Raw genomic sequence first — 19,423 nt, 5'->3', positions numbered from 1 at the left:
TTCTAAAGAAAGGTTTTGTTTTATTATGAGTTTATCATGCTAGCTGAGCTCAGTTCAAGGAATCTTTCACACTTGGGGGGTTTCATTGTAATCAAAATGTTGAAGGTTGTTTTTGGTTCATAAAGTAGATCAAAATGTTTGAGGTTTCTCTGTTTGTTATGCCCTTTCTATCATTCCCACATTTTTATTTGAATCTTTGAACATACATTAACATATTCAGAAGATGAGGAAAATAAGCGTAATGGAGAATACATAGTACATTTGAAAATCTTGATTTCAAAGGGATGTACAGTCGGTCAGCAAAATGATAAAGCAAAAATAAAAGGGAAATAGAGAAATCCACCACCACCACCATTGTGAAGTGAGAGACCCCAAGGTCCAAAGCTTAAATTCCAAGCATAAGCTTTTTCTGTAATGCTTTCATTATGTTTCGAGAGCTCCCACACACGTACTCATTTCTTTTCACCTTTTTTTTGTGACGCTCTTTTTTTCACCTTTATTATAGATAAATAATTTACGGTTATGATGAAATGCTCACTTAGCGAATGAATGCTATAAAATATAGTACTCATTTTCATTTTAACACAGACTGCTGTAAGTAAGTGTTATAAACTTATAATCTAAAGTAAATTTTCCGAGCAATTTTTCATATTAAATAAGTTCAAACTAATATGAACATTATTTATTTTACACTATTACTTAAAATATTTCTGAATTAAAAGAAAACTTTTCCACTTTGATTATATGTTTTTTTCTTAACACTTTAACTATATGTTTGTTTTCAAATAATATATATTCTTCTTCGTATACTTCCAAATAGTTACTCGAAATTTGCATTTGTCAAAAATTTAACAATATATGATGTACACAGTACAAATCCAAATGATTAAGAAGTATATAGTTAAGTTTCAAGGGCGTTAACACTTAAAAATAAAAACTCTCACCTTTAAGTAAACGGCAACGATACGAATTGAAATACCTTAAATATTTTTTGTGAGATCATAGATTTAAGTGTTAAATTATAATATAAAAATCTTATAATATTAAAAATGTTATAAAATTAACAAATATTACGTGTGAAACGCGAAAAATGAGTTATCAAAACATATAACATATACAAATGCATAATTATAATATTAAAAATTTGAATGACTCGAATAATTATAATTTTTGGTATTACAGTTTAAAGAATACATATAATTTTAAAATTAATTAAATATTTTGAAATATTTAATAAAATTTATGATATATTTAAGTTACTAACCCTCTCGTAGGGCGGGCCAAACACTAGTTCAAAATAAAAGTTCATAATGCTCCGACCACAAGTTTTATGCTACATTTTCACGATAAAACATTGTTTTCCTTTTCGAAACTCTCATATGCGTATTATACTATTATTTATTGGGCTTTGGTCTTGGTTAACATTTTTACTGACAGATGATGGGCAAGATCAATACGACTCAGACAAGCATAGATCCAAGAGAGTTCGGATGGGATCTCTTATACAAAATTCTATGAATATAGAGAGGGTCGCTGACGACAACTTATAGTTAAAAACTAAAATCATCAACAAGGTAGAGTGCTCCTAGCAAACAGTATAATCCAATTACAAACCTCATTTATAAGATAAAAAAAATCAACCATAACAAGGTAGAGTGCTCCTAGCAAACATGAGTTGTTTGGTTCTTTCATACCACAAGATTTTTTACATTTGTTTTTTTAAACTCTGGACTTCAACTAAACCGGAAAATCACCTTAACAAGGAACGTGCAACAACAACAACCAAAAAAGTCTGAAAATGTGGAAGACGGGACCCTTAAGCGATGAGGAAGGGGAGGACAGTGAGCATGAAGGATTCGTAAGTGAAAGTAGCTGAGCCTGAGTATCCTGTGTCCTTCTCCTTGAACTTCTCTGTCAGTCCCTGCAAATTTTCCATCATTAAACAAACATATCAGAAGACCTACTAACCTCATATCATCACCAAACCACATAGTAATAAAGGAGTTGAAGACAAATCAAAGAACAACATATATTCCACTGTTTCTGAACCCACCAAACCTCAACACATTTGGCAAAAATCAACATAGACTTTGATATTCCGTCTTATCTATGAGACAGCAACAGAGTAAATGAAAAAAGAAGCAACTCAGAGTACATGATATTGATATGCGTACCTTAACAGTAAGACAGCACCTGCATCAAGGCAAAGCAGAGCAAATAATTATTAGTAACAATTAAAAACAAAATAAAGAAGGTAAGAGAACGAGTGACCTACTCAATGAAATTATCATACTCGATGGCCCTATTCTTGCCACCACTTTTGTCAAACTTGGAAACTAAAAGATCTAAAATCACAGGAGAAACTGAGAAACCAAGGCTCATAAGCGCATCTCTCAGCTCATTCACATCTATCCTTCCGCTCCTATCCTTATCAGACCTCTCAAAGATAGACTGAACCAAATCACATGAGTGTCAGCTTCAACCAATCTTGCTTATCATACTAAAACATAAAACAATCAAAAACTCAAACTTACCCTCCAGTTCTGAAGACTGTAGAAAAGTGCAGTAAACTCCTTAGGTCCTGCCAACATAGAGATTGCACAAGTCATTAGCAATACATAACTTGACAAACCAACAATCCTTGTCTGAATCTAGAAAGCTTCTATGATCAACGGCACCAAGGATATATAAAGAGAACTCACCGATCTTCATGGCATTGGTGTTGGTGAACAGATACATAAGAAGATGAACCGTTCTCATGCTGAATCTCTGCTGATACGAGGAGAGAGCCCCTTGAAGCTCCTTGTCATCGATGAACCCACTTCCGTCCTGATCCGCAGCCTGGAAGCAAGCCACTATGTTCGGATCCGTCCCCGGAGCAAAACCAGACGGAATCAGAGAAGCGAATGGGCTTCCATAAGATCCCTGAGGAGGAGGATAGCCTCCGTATCCTCCGTGCCCTGAAGACGCCGGCCGAGGAGGTGGAGCACCACCGTATCCTTGCGGTGGAGCAGCACCGTATCCTTGCGGCGGAGTAGCACCGTATCCTTGCGGTGGAGTAGCACCGTAACTGCCATACTCTGACGGTCCATGCTTCGGCGGAGGTCCGTAACCGGGACGTGGTGCAGCGCCGTAACCGGAAGGGTCATGCGGCGGTGGATCTCCGTAACCTCCGTAAGGCTTCTCCTTTGGCGGCTTGTAGTCCCCTGACGAAGCAGGCGCGTACGGTGGAGCAGACGGCGGCGCGTATGGTGCGGAAGGAGGCGGCGCGCCGTAGGACGGAGCAGACGGCGGCGCGGATGAGGACGGCGGCTTAGGTGCGCCGTAGGGCACAGCGTAAGGAGAGGAGGATGTTGATGATCCGTACGGCGGATTGTTTCCTCCGCCGGAGGAGTAAGGTGGAGGCGGTTGATTACCGCCGCCGTAACCGTAACCGTAGCCTTGACTCGTCGGAGGGTAACCTGACATCTCTGGAAACGAAAAGGTAAAGACTTTAGCAAAAAGAGATCGAAGAAGAGAATCAGTTGACTTTTAAAAGCTCTGTTTCAGAGAAAAGGAGGATGCTTTTTACTTTCTAGGACTTTGGTTTTTGAATTATTTACAAATCATGCCATTGGAACTGGATCTAACCGACAAATCAAGTTAGAGGCTTTCTCGAGTTTGGTTCAGTAACATTTGACCCAAAAAAAACATTTGACCAAAAAAAAGTTTAAAATCCGTTGAAAACGATTTTATACCTCAACCGTGACGGAATCTGGACTCTGAGACAGTGGCGATCGTCGTACTGCTGCACATTGAGTCCTTGACCACCCAAAAAAAAAAAAAAAAAAAACTAAAGCCAAGTTACAAAAAAAAAAAAAAAAAGCTATCTTTGTACTGAAAAAGACAAGATTTATTTAAGCTCAATCTCAGTTGTAAATAAGCTTCAATGAAGAAAGAACATTTTTGTAATGAAAAAAAAAAAGACAAGATTTTTTTTAAGCACAAACTCAGTTGTAATAAATAAACTTCAATGAAAGAAGAAGAGAACAAAATTCACAAACCTTGAGTAACTTCTTGGGGACGCCAATCAGAGAACCAAAAGCAGACCATATCTTTGTCGGAATCCAGTGTCACGAGATCGATTTGCCTTAATACCCTTACAAGAACTCATCACCATGGCTCCGATTGGTTTAGGCTGTTGTGGCTGTGACTTTTAAAAAAATTTAACGTGATTGTGAAAAACTAAATTTTGAAGACTTTAGAAAGAAGTCAAAGCCACAACAGCCTAAAGCCAATCGGAGCCATATAAAAGATTGAGAGAACAGGGGAGAAGAGAACACAGAGAGACTTAGTTATCTTTTTTTCTTTTCTGATCTGTGAGGGATTTGAGAGATGATGAACAAGGAAAGAGAGGGAGAGCTTCTTATTTATAAGGAGGAGGAGCCAACGGTCATATTTTTTTGGGAAGAGGAGGAAGGAGGAGCCAACGGTCATATTTTATGGGGAGTTGTGTTTCTGACCGTTGGAAGATTAATTAGGTTTTGGTGGTTGTGTATATGAATTTACCACAGATCATTCAATTCCCTCCGCCTGGTTAATGAATTTTAATTAGTCCGATGTCCACAATCTTCTCTTTCAGACAAAGGAGGTTACTTTAGGACACTGCTTTTGATGCTATTTACGAACTATGCCATTAGAACTGAATCTATCCGACAATCAAGTTAAGAGGCTTTCTCTAGTTCGGTTTTTTTTTTTTTTTATCAACTCTCTAGTTCCGTTTAGAAACTCAAAAGGTTCTCTTTTTCAGACAAAAGCCTCTGTTTCAGACAAAGGATGATACTTTAGGACTCTGTTTTTGAAGTTATTTACAAACTATACCATTGGAACTGAATCTAACCGACGAATCAAGTTAAGAGGCTTTCTCCAGTTCGGTTTAGAACTCAAAAAGTTATCTTTTTCAGACAAAAGCCTCTGTTTCAGACAAATGATGATACTTTAGGACTCTGTTTTTGAAGTTATTTACAAACTATGCCCTTAGAACTGAACTACCCGACCATTAAAGTTAGAGGCTTTCTCGAGTTCAGTTTAGAAACTCAAAAGGTTTTCTTTTTCAGACAAAGGCTCTGTTTCAGACTAAGTTATTTACAAACTATACCATTGGAACTGGACCTAACCGACAAATCAAGTTCAGAGACTTTCTCTAGTTCGGTTTAGAAACTCAAAAAGTTCTCTTTTTTTATCTCTCTTTCTCTCAACGAATCTCGATCTCGAGGAGGAGGAAGAAGAGACACAACAATGTCGTCTTCTTCGTCGAAGAGGCAAACCCTCTTCATATCGACATTGATCATCTCATGGTACTCCTCAAACATCGGCGTCCTCCTCCTCAACAAGTTCCTCCTCTCACATTACGGCTTCAAGTTCCCTATTTTCCTCACGATGTGTCACATGTCCGCTTGCCCCATCGTCTTCCTCAAGCTCGTCCCTCTCCAGCACCTCAAATCTCGCTCACAGTTCCTCAAGGTCGCCACTCTCAGCATCGTCTTCTGTGCCTCTGTTGTCGGCGGTAACATTTCGCTTCGTTACCTTCCCGTCTCTTTCAATCAAGCCGTCGGTGCCACGACGCCGTTTTTCGCCGCTCTGTTCGCTTATATTATGAGTTATGACCCTTAAGAGAGAAGCTTGGGTTACCTATGGTGCTCTTGTCCCTGTCGTTGCAGGTGTTGTCATTGCTAGTGTGGTAAAGCTTCTTTTGTGTTCTTCCTCTGGTTTAGATTCTTTTAGTAGTAATAATGTCAAATCTTTGATATGAATCTTGAGGTTTCTGTGTAATGTTCTGTGAAAATTTTAAGCATTTTATGGTTTAATCATGTGTAGAATTTGGTAGTAACATCGTTTTGGGATCTCATCTAACCTTTGAGCTCTCTCCTTATTTTTTACTGCAAGGTGATATCTTTTTTTACTGTCTGTCACTGTATTTTGTTAGGAAGCTTTATCAAGTGGTTTTGGTGGTCTCTTGTCTGATCTTTGATCTAAGATCTAAGCACCATTCTCTCTACTGCAGGGGGAGCCAGGGTTTCACTGGTTTGGTTTTATCATATGCATTATTACCGCTACGGCGGCAAGAGCATTTAAATCTGTTCTTCAAGGCATCTTACTTTCTTCAGAAGGGTAAAAAATATTTTTAGAACTAACTTTGTTACCAACCAAAAGATTGGTGCATTTATATGTAATAATATAGTTGAAAAAAAAGAGATATGTAATAATATCTGTTTTTTTTTTCTTATGCAGGGAAAAGTTGAACTCGATGAATCTGATGTTGTATATGTCCCCTATAGATGTTGTTGCTCTTCTTCCAGTCACGCTGGTTATGGAACCATACGTGATCAGCTTGACCTTGACGCTAGCAAAACAACGTCAGTACATGTGGATACTTCTTTTGGTTAACTCTGTAATGGCTTATTCAGCAAATTTGTTGAATTTTCTTGTTACAAAACACACAAGCGCCCTCACTCTCCAGGTAACTAAACCTATGTGCAGGCCTCTTATCAGGCTCCAATCCTTAGGATGTATTATTGTGAGATAACAATGTTGATTGTGTTTTACAACTAATGCAGGTTCTTGGGAATGCTAAAGGAGCAGTTGCAGTGGTGATCTCGATCTTGATCTTTCAAAACCCGGTTACTGTTATGGGAATTAGCGGGTACTCCATAATCGTTCTTGGTGTGGTTGCTTACGGAGAGACAAAACGCAGGTTTAGATAAGAACTATTCAACAGCACAGAGCTTCTCTCCTTGTGCTTGGTTCTTCTTCTGTTCATCAAGAACTTATTAATTTAGGACCTGCAAGTTTTGGGGATTTCAGAGATGATAATGTCTCAATAGTGATTTTTGTAACTATTCTTATATTAAATATGTAATATGATGTATCGGACTATGTTTAAGATTCTATGGTGAGATGTCATAGTTGTTTTCTCAAGATAGTTGTCTACTAAGATGAGATGCTAATTTACTATGCAAGAATATTAATCCATCCATCCTATGGTTATATTTAAATACTACCCACCTTTTGGTGTTTGCGTTATATTTAAAAAATAAAGATACATATAACATTTTTTATGTTGTTCACAACAATATGCATTGTGAACGAATATTTTCATTATTTTTGTGTTCACAAGATGTAAAGTAAATGTACTATAAATTTATAATGACTTGTTAACTCAAACGTAAGCATTAACGTAATTATACTGCAAATGATTGAAAAACTTTCTATAACACCTTTTTAACTTAACTTTCTAGAACACTTACTAATCATGATTTATTTGAATAGCTTATAATGGGTGCATAACATTAAAACCAGAAAAATATTTTTAATAAAAAATAAGATAATCATTTAAAAATAATATTTCATTCGATTTCGTAGAGTTGTCTTCAGTATTTTCATTGTCGAGAAATATTTTTTAATATTTGCAACTGATAAAGTTAAAATCAACTTCGAAAACCTATAAACCAAAATTAAAGATTATTAAGTAATAAACTATTTTTTCATCGTCGAGATAAATCTAATTAAAACTGAAAACATAACATAATTCAAACGTGCAATCTACCAAAAACATGATTAATGAAACATATATAAATTACAATCATGTAAAACCTGCAAACCATCAAGAGTAAAAGAGTAAAGCCACTTCTATGAATTTTGGACTTTTACTGAATCAAAAACTTAGATGCTATTTAAATAATTACAAATCGTAAACATTGTTTAGAACGACTCAAAGCATTAACATATAGATTATTAAATTAGTTACCAGTTTTGTATGGTAGACAAGAGAATAAAACTTTGTCAATTTGATTTGATGGTTTACACTTACATGTTTAAGAAGAAAAGCTTAAGCGATTAAATTTTTTGAGCGAATTGTTAGGATTTTAACAAAGAAAAGAGAGAAAACAATTGGGCTTTAAAGCTAATTTTAATTTTTGATGAGGTAAATTATTTTTAATTTTCTTTTCATTTGGGCTTAATGTAAATTCTAGTGGGTGCACTACCATGAATTATAGTGGGTGCACATTAAAAATTCCTTAACAATTACATTAATTTTTCAAAAAAATTATGGGTGCATGTGCACCCCTTCCCTACTGAGTGGCTTCGTCCCTGCTTATATATGCGGATTTTAATTTATGGACGGCTTAACATTTAACAAGAATAGTAGGAAAAGTTAAGCTTCCATTTACTTTTTATGTATAGGAATATATGTTCTGGCTTGTCGCGGACGTGCTAACCATCATCAAACTAAACATTCTGTTTGTCTTCTGCTTTCTTTTTAGGGGAATATGGTCTTATAGTTTTTTTTTTATGTCAACTAGTCTTGGTTATAGTTTAAAAGTCTTATAAGGACTAAACCATCATGACTGATTTGAAAATGGTAGAATTAAACAATATTGAACAAGTGAAGAAGCTTTAGTGAAGATTTTTAAGAAAATGTAGTCTTCAGAGACTATTGAACTTAATGCTCGATATTAGATCTTCGAACCTTTCAAGGTGGTTCATGGAGTGTTCATTAGAAAGACCATGAAAAATTGCTAGCACACAACAGTGAATTTACATGTGTTTCACCTCAAAGTCACTTCTGAAGTAAATAAATTGGAATATTCTAATATAAATTTCATTCTAAGCAAGTTTTTCTTTACTATTAAAAGGTCATTTCATAACAATTTTTCATGTTCTTGCATATTTGTATGACTTGAGTAAATAAAATATTTTTATTTTTATTTGTTAATTTTGGAAATATTTAGCTGTTAAAATGTCAACGTAGGCGAGACCAGAGGTAGGTCAAGCCTTCATTATAATATGCTTAAAATTCTATTGTTTCTCAAATGCAATTGTAGACATTTTAGGGTTCTTAAGTTCTTACTAACATGTTAGAGTTGCAAAACAATATATTATACTATAATCAGGTAGTTGCAGTAAATGACTATATAACATGGATAAATACTTTTGAAAAATATGATACTTTTGTAGGCATGGTACATAGTTCAATTTATTGCGTATTCTGTCTAAATAACATGGATTTTGATCTATTTTTTTTATAACATCATATTATTTATCTAGAAACACACTGTTTAAGCCAGTTTTAAAACACTGTTTGCATATGATATTTTATTGATTTTCCAAAAAGGGTTATTGAAGTAGCATGGATCTTCTAAATAGCATGAGTTTTGATGTGTTTAATTTCTCCTATAGATTACATTATGTCTTTTTGAGAAATATTATTTTACATTATGTCACATTATAAAAATCAGGCTATTTATTATAATTATCATATTACAATTGTGTTTTTATGGACTTCTGGTCCTAGCTGACAAAAAAAGGACTTCTGGTCCTTTACATGGTCATCTACAAAGTGTTCCTAACATCCTTTGAACTGTGAAATAAAAGAGAGAATTAATTAGAAACAGAAAAAAAACTGTTTTTATTTTAAAAATGAATTTGCAAAGAGGTTATTTTATCGTAAATATTAAAAATATTTTTTCCATTAAAGACTTACAAAACATTCGAAATGTACTACTTTTAAAAGATAAAAAGCTGGAAAAAAAATTCTTAACTCGAGCGTAATCGGGAAGTGGCTGATGATGTGGACATGAAGAGGTGGGTTACTCGGTTCTAGCGCACAGCTGACACGTGCCATTAACCAACGAGCTCGTGCGTTTACCCTCTTTCATCATTCTTGAGTTTCCATTTGTGGATGGTTAAGTTATATTCTATCCGAGCTTTGTTATTCAGAAAAGATGTTATGATAAGTAGATAACATTAAAATATAGATATGACCCCAAAAAAAGATGAGTAATGAGACCAAACACCTATAAACGATAGATAATATATCTAATTTGTTTTATAATTAGCTTGACTATACATTCTATTATTATTCAATTCATCATCTGAATTTTTTTTGTATTTCAAGACTTTTAAGTTCGCTATTCTGATAAAAACTAGACTCTAGCTAGTAAAGACCAATAAACCCTAACATTAAGATCAACCGTACAAAACTATAAATCATAAGCTTATAGTACGGGATCAAGATACGACTAAGCTGATAGTATTTCCTTTACCCTTTTTATAAGGTAAATGAAATAATATGAAATGAAGTGATGATCACAACAGAAATGTTAAACGTCATCGATTAGATCATATAGTGTCGTTTTTCTTACTTTGTATTTGTTTGTTAATTCAATAGTATCTAGAAACAAGGGTATAGTACATGTGATGATAGAAAAAGAAGTACTGCGAGGAATTTTATTTTCATGGTTAAATGCGTTGAAATATACCGGAAAGAAAGATAATTATTTTGATCGATGATTGTGAAAATAATCTGAACTCCGTTAATTTGTTTAAACATAATTAAATCTGATTGTGATTTTCTTTTGTTAATCTCTGACGGTTCTTTTAAACCTTTATCTATTTTATTTGGAAGAATGATGGATTGTCAAACATCATGCAGGAAATTTCACGAGGGAAATCAACAAAACTAATAAATCAATGATATCTAAAAGAAATTTCCTATGATGTATGCATACTTTTTTTTTTAAAGTGTATGCATACATTAATTTGGTGATGTGTTGAGCTGATGCCCTTAAACCATGCGTTCACATGTTATAGAATACTAGTGGTATTCCGGCGCTACGCGCCGGGTTAGTATATTTTTTCTTAAATAAATTTAAAGTTCATTTATAATCTTAGTAAACAAAATATATTTAAAAATATGAAAATGAAAATATGTTGAAAGAGAATAATATTTTTTCCGATCTATTTGATATTGGTTAGCGACCGTAGTATATTACTTTATTTTAATGTTGTTTAGTTTAAAGTGGAATATCACTAATAGATTTAATAAAAATAGAATAAAAAGTCAATAGTTATAACAAAGTTAATTTTATTGGAATATAAACATTTAGTTGATGTTTTTTCGACCGAAAAAGAAGAAGAAGTAAAGTTGATGTTTTATTTAGACAACATACTTATACTATTAAGTTCATGTGCATAGTATATAAAAGGAACTGCATTTGTTTGTTTTGATTTGTGTGCTTGTGCAGTTGAGGAGAGTGATTTTATGTTTTGTTTGGTAATTGTGTTTACCGTGTTGTATGTTTTTTTTTAATTATGGATTACGTTTGTGCATGTGTAGCGCATCTCCTTTAAAAAAAGCATGTGTAGTGCATCTTTCAACATATGCGCTTCATGCAACAGAACTCCGTAGGGGTAAGCTAACAAACACGTTTTTGATTACGATCTTCAGAATTTGTGAACCTATAGGATCATCAAAAGTATCGCTTTAAATTTTAGTTTAGACTCTTAGATTGCTTTAAAAATGAAGAAGGAGGAGAGTGATTGCGTATGCAATAATATAATTGGATTCTTGAATGTCGCGGTTACAGGTTAAAGCTCATATATCGGATGTATCAAATAGTACAAAAAAAACGGAGAACTCATCAGTGCTTTGAAAACCAGATGAAGTGTGGCGGTATGTGTTATCGTCGGCTATGAATTCTTGATGTCGGTGTAGTATATACCCAAATGAAGTTGTAAATATGAGAAACAGAGTGGTTCTGTAAATAGTTATAGTGTAAGTAGGTGAAAGCATATTAATATGTACGCACACTTGTGCAAGATGATGAAGCAGACAATAAAATGCCATGTAGATATGAAACAAAGTTAGTTTTTCCAGTGTCAGTAATTATTGTTCGTTTGTATTATTTGCTAACTTACAAAAACATGAAAAATTCTCAAGAAAAAGCCTATTAATGATAACAATGGTCAATGATCGTCAATTTGATTCATGATTGACATAGCGAGAAAGATAGAACATACCATTGTGAAAGAAGGCAATCTCTACAAAAAAAGTAAAAACAAATAAATAAAAAGAAAGAAAATATTGCATAATAGAAATTCAAATTAACACAGAGCTTTTTGAAAAACTATCGAGCATCCGGTGACGGTGAGGAACAGGAGAACTGATGGCCTGCAAGATCTGAACAATCTCTGCCATTGTAGGCAAATTTGAAGGAATCTGAGAAGTACAGACAAGAGAAAGTTTCAGAAAAGGCAAAACCTCATCCTCAGAGTATTCTTCCTCCATTATAGGATCAATACACTCCAACACATTCCCTTGTTCTAACAAAACTCGAACATGATCGCTTAGTATCACAAAGCTGTCTTCACCATACTCCATGAGTCTCCGACCAGTCAGGAGTTCGAGTATCAGAACTCCAAACCCGTAAACATCGCATTTCTCGTTGACCCTTTAGTTCTGAAACTCTAGCTCAGGCGCTACGTAACCTAAGCATTCTGAAACCAGTTGGTGTTCATTGTGTTCCCGTCTTGTGTTGTTAGAAGACGAGCTAGGAACTTGTTGTGCAGCTCTAGCGTCCAAATTACACGAGGTTTTTGTGAGCTGTCGTGTCATCGTTTTCATTTCCTCTTTCGTCTTCTTCCACTTCAAGATGATCTTTACAAAATGCTCTTCATCTTCTTAACTTAATTTTCCTCACCACATGTTGCCATCTGTTCTTGAGCTCCTCAATTCGAACTGGTTTAAGGAGATAGTCGCAGGCAACCATCACATACATTAGATCGCTATGCGCAAGTAACAGTGCAAGATATAATTAAAAAGATCAAAACATTATAAAAAGAGATCAAAACATTCTATCTTGGAAACATGAAAATAATCAAACAGAAACTTAATAGGTCATACTAATGACAGTTAAGTCCATTTCAAGATCGCTGATCACGAGATCAAACTTGTTCCTGTTATCCCTCAGCAACTCCAGTGCGGTCTGTGCCTTATTCGCTGTTGTGACTGCACATATATTACCTAAAAGTCTGTCTTTATACAGAGCAAGATAATCAGTCACAAAGGACAAGATAATCATGAATACAATCAAAACTCGGATCATTCCTAAGCAGAACCGTAAATAAATTTCAACCCCATTAAAAATAAGAGCAAATAATTTTTGAAAATGTGAACTTTCTGTGATTTATGATCAAGATAACAAACCATGAGAAGAACAACGAAAGAAGAGGATATTTGAAAATCCTATGTTCTGTTCGTCTTTCTTTCCTCTACATGTCGACTCTTTTTTCATGTCAATATAAAGTAAAAATTTAATCTCATTATAATAAGATACACTACTGATTCTTAACCTGTTTTCTTTGGATCCTTCCCAAGTATTCTTCATTGGCTTATGGATGTCGAGGAAGAAGAAAGACCCGTTAGTACAACACATAAATTCAACTGTCTAAGACTTCAACATAGAGATCATTCATAAATTTATATTTTTTTTTACCTCAAACCAAGCTGAACAGAATAGGTATTCCGTCTTCACTGCCTGAAAACATCAAACAGGAACTATATGATATTATCTCATTCTCATAGAGAACAAACGTTGGCAAGCCCATTAAATGAATAGAAAGGACTTCAGTACGAACACTAATCATTCTTGATCTTAATTCGGTTTCAAAGTCACACATCCATCAACTTTAAGAGTAATAGCTTTTGCAGAATTGTTGGTCACTTGCAACTCCGAAATCAAGCATAAACTAAAGAACCCAAAAAGGACTTGCAACACGTGTATGCCAAAAACATCAATTCAAAGGACACAAACAGAAGAAGGGACATACAACACAAAGCTTCTTAGTGCTCTTCGCATCATATTTCAGACGGACAACTGCGGTGTTTGTACATCGGCAAGGACAGTTTACGACGTCGCCATAGTTGGAGTTGATTCTGAACAAAGATTGGCCTTTCGGATTTCGTTGGATTGTGGCTATTCATCGCTGGAAAGGAACACATTTATAGTCACTACTACAATCGGTTACCTTGGATTTATGAGAGCAAGTGGGGGAAGTGGTACAGACGTGCAGAATTAAAGTATCAGATGAAGGCAATAACAAAATACTGAGGTTTAGATCGGGGATTAGATCGGTCTCCTTGGTCTACGGCGCTTGAGCATCGAAGAAGAGACGAAACAGCTTCAAATGTGAGGACACCTGTCACGAAAAGCCCCACCCTCCATGGTGACGTGGCGCAAGGAGGTGAGAGAAAACTCTGTTTTATTATTATAGATAACTGAGAATAGATGGATTATGTATCAAAGTAGGTTACATTATACATACAAACAATATTTATAATGTTATTTGGGCTCTAAATGTTAAATAAAATTAAATGCTAGTAATTCAAAATTGATTAGCCATTTTTAAATGACAAAGCAAGATTAGCAAGTACAGAGTAAAAATTAATTACCAGTCATAGCTTTGAATAAAACCTCGATTATCGAGTGTTCTGTAACTCTAGTTATCAAGGGAAAATAGAATAATAGATAAGGTTGTACGATAAACCTCGTGCCCTACTCGTTCCGGCACGAGACTGCGTGTGGAGTGTAAGGCAACTTAAAAAAGCTTAAAAAACTTCCTTAAGACATGGAGTTATAAGTACCAACTACTTGGAGACATAACTAGCTACATCCATAGATTCCATCTCAAATTCGGTCTTATCATCAAAGTCTCTCTCTCTCTCTCTCTCTCTCTCTCTCTCTCTCTCTCTCTCTCTCTCTCTCTCTCTCTCTCTCTCTCTCTCTCTCTCTCTCTCTCTCTCTCTCTCTCTCTCTCTCTCTCTCATCTACTTAATTTTCTTTCTAGTTCATTCCTTCAAATAATTGAGAGGACAATAATGTGTGCCTTAACACCAATGTTTCCAAGTAACCAACAAGAATGGTACTCTACTTCAACAATGGAGTACCCATGGCTTGATTCCTTCTCTCCTACTCTCCCTTCTTCTCTTTATCCTTCTTTCGACCAACTAGATGAATTCAAGAACTATAACATCAATCTTCTTCCTCATCATATGAATCTTGCTGACATAAATGGTACTAACAATAACAGTAACAATGATCAAGAAGAACATCAAGGATCGGTTTTGGAAAAGAAACTGAATCACAACGCAAGTGAACGCGACCGCCGTAGAAAGCTAAACGCCTTATACGCTTCACTTCGTGCTCTCTTGCCTCCTTCTGATCAAAAGGTTTGTGCTCGATAGAAATCTACAAAACCCGTCAAGATAATTAGGTTTTATAATCTTGAAATGAGTATACTATATACTTCTGTTTCATAAATAATGTTATTTTGATATTTTTTCTTGTTACACAAAATGTTAGTTTAAAATTTCAATATAATATATATATATATATAAACGTTAAAATTAATTACAAAATGTTTTAATTTTATAAATAAATTTATTTATCTCAAATATTATTGTTTAAATAAATATACGTATTACAGCTAGAATCAAATTTTAATCATTTTCTTAATTTGTAAAAACATGTCAAAATGAAACTTCATAAAACTGAAAGAATATATACTAAAAAAGACTAACTAAACAAAACCCTCTTTTGATCGATGATTGTTTATTATTTATGCAGAGAAAGTTGAGCATTCCAAAGACCGTAGCGGGAGTGGTGAAGTATATACCAGAGCAGAAGCAAGAGCTTCAACGTTTGTATAGGAGGAAAGAAGAGCTTATGAAGAGGATCTCCAATAAGATAGAGACTTTGAATCATCAACAAGAACAGCTGAGAAATAGAGCATTAATGATGGAGTCAATAGATTCTTCTTCACAAAAGATCGCTGCAAATTGGATCACCAACACAGAGATAGCTGTCCAGATTGCTACATGGAAATGGACATCTATCTCAGACATGTTGCTTAGGTTAGAAGAAAACGGGCTTAATGTCATAAGCGTCTCTTCTTCGGTTTCTTCCACCGCAAGGATCTTCTACACACTGCATCTTCAGGTAACTTGTCCAAAAAGATCTAATGAATACATTAAGTAAAAAAAAATCTAATCAAGAACTGATATATTGTTGTTTTTGTTTTGCTTTGTTCTAATTTGTGCAGATGAGAGGAGACTGCAGAGTGAGATTGGAAGAACTCGACGGTATGCTATACGGATTACACCAATCACTTTGAGAGATGAGAGTTTCAAGGAATGAGTCTAGTTATTTAATGTTATAGACTTTTATCAGATTTTAAAACTTTACTCTTTTGTAACGTGTTCTTGTTATAGTTTTCTCTTATTGTTAAATTAATGATATTATTTGACTCAGAAACTTTATTCAATGATCATGCAACTTTATGAGATTTTTTTATAGCAACTGAATACTGTACAGTTAAAGAAATCCCATGCAATGGAAGACATAAGACCAGAGCCATCACCAGGTCCAGAATCATTGTCAGCTCCACAACCTCGACGATGTTCCATACACCCGAGAGCAATAAGAGCATCCTTGACAACTCCATGTGAAGGGATGTTATCTAAGTTATCTATAAACCCAACTCCACAAGCTCCTCTCTCAGACAATATCTACTCCAAACTAGCAACCTGCTTTAACACAAAAGAATCTTGCAATATTGTCATGGCCCAAATCACTGTTGGAATGTTTAAATGATTATGGGCTCCAAAATTATTTGATAAAAGCCCATACTAAGTCCAGCCCAAATTTATTTTGGGGGTACTTTAACAACTTTGGAAACCGCGCTAAATCTCTTGTTTTCGTAGTTATTAATTTTACTAGGGGCGGAGTCCCCGCGCAAGCGCGGAGTTGTTGATAATTAGATGTGTTATAATACTTTTAAAATGTTGTAGGAAATGTTGTGGAGGATATCGTCAATGCAGGATTGATGGTTTGTAATTCCAATGGTGATGCTATCTTTTGGGGCAGTTCGTATTTGGTGATAGTATCTTCTGCATTAGAGGCTGGAGCACTTGCACGAATTTCTGTAGCACAACTATTATATTTTAGAGGTTTTGCTTGGATAGTATTTAACGTGATCGTCTTAGCTTGGTAAAATTGATAAATGATCATAACTTCTTTTACAATATAGTTGTTGTGGTCCAGAATATGAAGTGGTGGGCCATATAAAATTGCTTTGCTTGTTTTACAAAATCGTCAAGTAGAAAAAATCATATATCAGATGCATTGGCAAAAGGACCACCAAAATATATTTTTTTGGTTTAGGATAACACAATTTTATGCAATATTTAGTTGGGCCATATAGGTTTAACGTTGAAATAAATAAAATCTAAGTCCATTATTTTTTTCAGAAATTGGGCCATGTTTTGTGTTGAAATAGAAAAGCTTTGTTCTCTTCGAGCTTGAGACGACCGTCTGAGAAGGCCCCTTCCTGTTGCAAAATTTGATTTGCCTGGTTAGGAATTTTGAATTGAGGTAAGGAATTATTCGGGAATCTCATGGTATTCTTCTAAACCTGCAATAAGGAAAGTCAACTGGGAGCTAAATGTTTGAGACAATGCTTATTGTATATAGTTTTGTTGAACAGAGAAGTGAAGGTCGTGTGACATATCTGTTGTTTGTGGCAAGCCATTGAAAACTTCACTGTAGACGATATTAGCGATGGTGTTTGCCAAGCTACCATATCTTTAGTCCTTTTGGTGTTGTAATGTCTAAAATATTTAGTCCTTTTGGTGTGGTCACTCTTGAGAGTGCCACATATAATTGACCATGGCTAAAAACAGGCTTTGGCAAGTACAGAGCAACCTTAGCCAATGTTTGGCTTTACTTTTGTTTAAACAGGTTTTTACCTTTCTTTTTAATTGCAAAGAGAAGCTTTAAAATCCAAGGCTTTGTTTGCTGCCAAAGAAACAATAATCAATTACAAACAAAAAGTCTAATCTCAGATGACACAAATGACAGATTCATAGCTTTTGCTTCAAACTGAAACCAAAAGGAAAAACAACAGAGTAAAAGCTGTTTGTATTGCAGAGACAGAAAAAGACAAACAAATGACCGTAACACAAAGGTTAACATTTCTACTTAACCTCAACTCTTATATATGTCATCTGTTAAACCAAATCACGAGCTTCTTATATCTCATCTTTTAAACCAAATCATGAGCTTCTTATATCTCTCCTCTCAATGGGTTACATCTCTCAACGATTGTATCATCTTGTTGGCTACCACCACCTGCTGAATCCAAGCTCAAATTTCTTTGTGTCTTTCTCTGTGATCACAATCGTCATCAATATAGCAGGCTCTTTCCTGCTGACAGTCAACAAATCAAAAATGCTTTAGAGAATGCGCTTAAAGAGAGACTATAACCTAGAGTTTTTTTAAAAGAGAAAAATAACCAACACTTGCGTACAACTAAATCTTGGATATGTTGTTCGAACAGAAATGTGACTCTTTTAAAGCAAAACACAACACCTTTCATCAATGATGATGGCTTCTTTAATGCAACTTAAGGGGAGGTTTTCAGTACCCATTGCTTTAGAAAAACACTGTTTCTCCTTGATCAATCGAGCCATTGCTCAAAAAGGATATTCTCTCTTCCTACAATAAAACCATTTACAGCACCTAAGTGAATTAATATGTACAAAATAAATGCTACTTGATTCCAATTCAGTTTTATGAGTTTCGTGTTAACACACCTTGAATCAAGGTCCTTGATCAATGCTGGTTCCGGCACAGCTAGTTTCTGCTCTTGGCTTTTTACCTTCATTTGTTTCCCTAAAGAAAACCTAAACGGAGTTTGATCAAACTATGCATGGTATCACCATCTGTTAACAATAAGAAAATAATATTTAGAAGAAATTCGCAACCTTACACAAAGGCAAATATGCGTAACCAACCCAAAAATTGAAACAAACCTGTGCGTAAAGAGTAATCATCACCTTATGGGTCAAGATTCCAATACAGCCACATCAGTCTCTTTGAGACTATAGGAGGTCCTGTAATACTAAAACATTCCCTCAAATTTCAAGCTACATATCTTACTTTATGCAGCATGGCAAACAGATACAGTTAGACGATTTAAATCATTGGGGCTATTCGAAAACAAAATTAAGATAAAAAATAAAATAAGATGCTTCGTGTTACAATACCTTCTCATCAAGGATAAGTAGAGTGATTCTATGAATTCACCATGTTCTTCATACTTTCCGAGTCCCAAAAACGGAGAAGCCGAGCGATAACGAACTGCGACGATCGACCGAGGCGAAGAGCGTCGAAGGCATTGCGCAACAGCAGCATCTGAAGACAGTTACGAAGATTCTTTGTACGCTTGATAAAGGAGATTAACTGGGAGCGTTTAGGAAGGTGGGGGAGAGGAAGAGAATCGACAAAGGGTCTGAGACGGCGCTTAGGGTTAGGGAGGATGAGTGATTTTCAGAGACACGGGATCGATAAAGGGATATAACCTGAACCGTCTCTTATCATATTAACATATTGGGCTATGTAATGGTTTAAATGGGCTGGGCAGCTAACTTAATTTTTTTTTCAAGACGAGTCCTTGATGATATGGCAATTTAATTGGCTAGGAATATTTGTGACCATATGGCAGTGTTTAGAGAACTCCAATTTAGTCTCTTTTATATAGTAGG

The 19,423-nt window shown here is 35.1% G+C and overlaps 2 protein-coding genes, 1 long non-coding RNA gene and 1 pseudogene across 6 annotated transcripts; 2 read left to right on the top strand and 2 right to left on the bottom strand.

Annotated features, from left to right (window-relative positions):
• Nucleotides 1–1,563: 1,563 nt before the first annotated feature.
• LOC106428435 (probable calcium-binding protein CML50) lies at nt 1,564–4,444 on the bottom strand. 2 transcript variants are annotated; one of them, XM_013869197.3, is made up of 7 exons: nt 4,044–4,366; nt 3,738–3,801; nt 2,703–3,470; nt 2,535–2,581; nt 2,276–2,451; nt 2,175–2,193; nt 1,564–1,921 (listed from the first exon to the last, which is right to left on the bottom strand). In XM_013869197.3, the coding sequence occupies exons 3-7, from the start codon at nt 3,466–3,468 to the stop codon at nt 1,817–1,819; spliced, it is 1,113 nt and encodes a 370-aa protein (XP_013724651.2). In that variant the 5' UTR covers nt 3,469–3,470; nt 3,738–3,801; nt 4,044–4,366; the 3' UTR covers nt 1,564–1,816. The 2 variants fall into 2 exon arrangements, with proteins under 2 accessions (XP_013724651.2, XP_013724647.2); XM_013869193.3 differs by lacking the exon at nt 3,738–3,801 and having other exon boundaries at nt 4,044–4,444.
• Nucleotides 4,445–5,010: 566 nt separating this feature from the next.
• On the top strand, nt 5,011–12,901 carry LOC106441337 (annotated as a pseudogene).
• Nucleotides 12,902–14,491: 1,590 nt separating this feature from the next.
• LOC106442991 (transcription factor bHLH101) lies at nt 14,492–16,129 on the top strand. The gene is made up of 3 exons (XM_048768270.1): nt 14,492–15,049; nt 15,447–15,818; nt 15,922–16,129. The coding sequence occupies exons 1-3, from the start codon at nt 14,699–14,701 to the stop codon at nt 15,991–15,993; spliced, it is 795 nt and encodes a 264-aa protein (XP_048624227.1). The 5' UTR covers nt 14,492–14,698; the 3' UTR covers nt 15,994–16,129.
• Nucleotides 16,130–17,652: 1,523 nt separating this feature from the next.
• Nucleotides 17,653–19,421, bottom strand: LOC125575173. 3 transcript variants are annotated; one of them, XR_007328492.1, is made up of 5 exons: nt 18,926–19,421; nt 18,692–18,772; nt 18,473–18,601; nt 18,249–18,374; nt 17,653–18,086 (listed from the first exon to the last, which is right to left on the bottom strand). It is a non-coding gene; the product is annotated as an uncharacterized LOC125575173 (long non-coding RNA). The 3 variants fall into 3 exon arrangements; XR_001284130.3 differs by having other exon boundaries at nt 17,653–18,083; nt 18,692–18,780; nt 18,926–19,292; XR_001284131.3 differs by having other exon boundaries at nt 17,653–18,083; nt 18,926–19,292.
• Between the last annotated feature and the right edge of the window lie 2 nt (nt 19,422–19,423).

This window comes from Brassica napus, chromosome A3 (assembly GCF_020379485.1).
Source record: "Brassica napus cultivar Da-Ae chromosome A3, Da-Ae, whole genome shotgun sequence".
In the NCBI taxonomy this organism is placed as follows: Eukaryota; Viridiplantae; Streptophyta; class Magnoliopsida; order Brassicales; family Brassicaceae; genus Brassica; species Brassica napus.
Note: the sequence above shows the minus strand (reverse complement) of the source record. Positions and strands in the feature narration are given on the sequence as shown.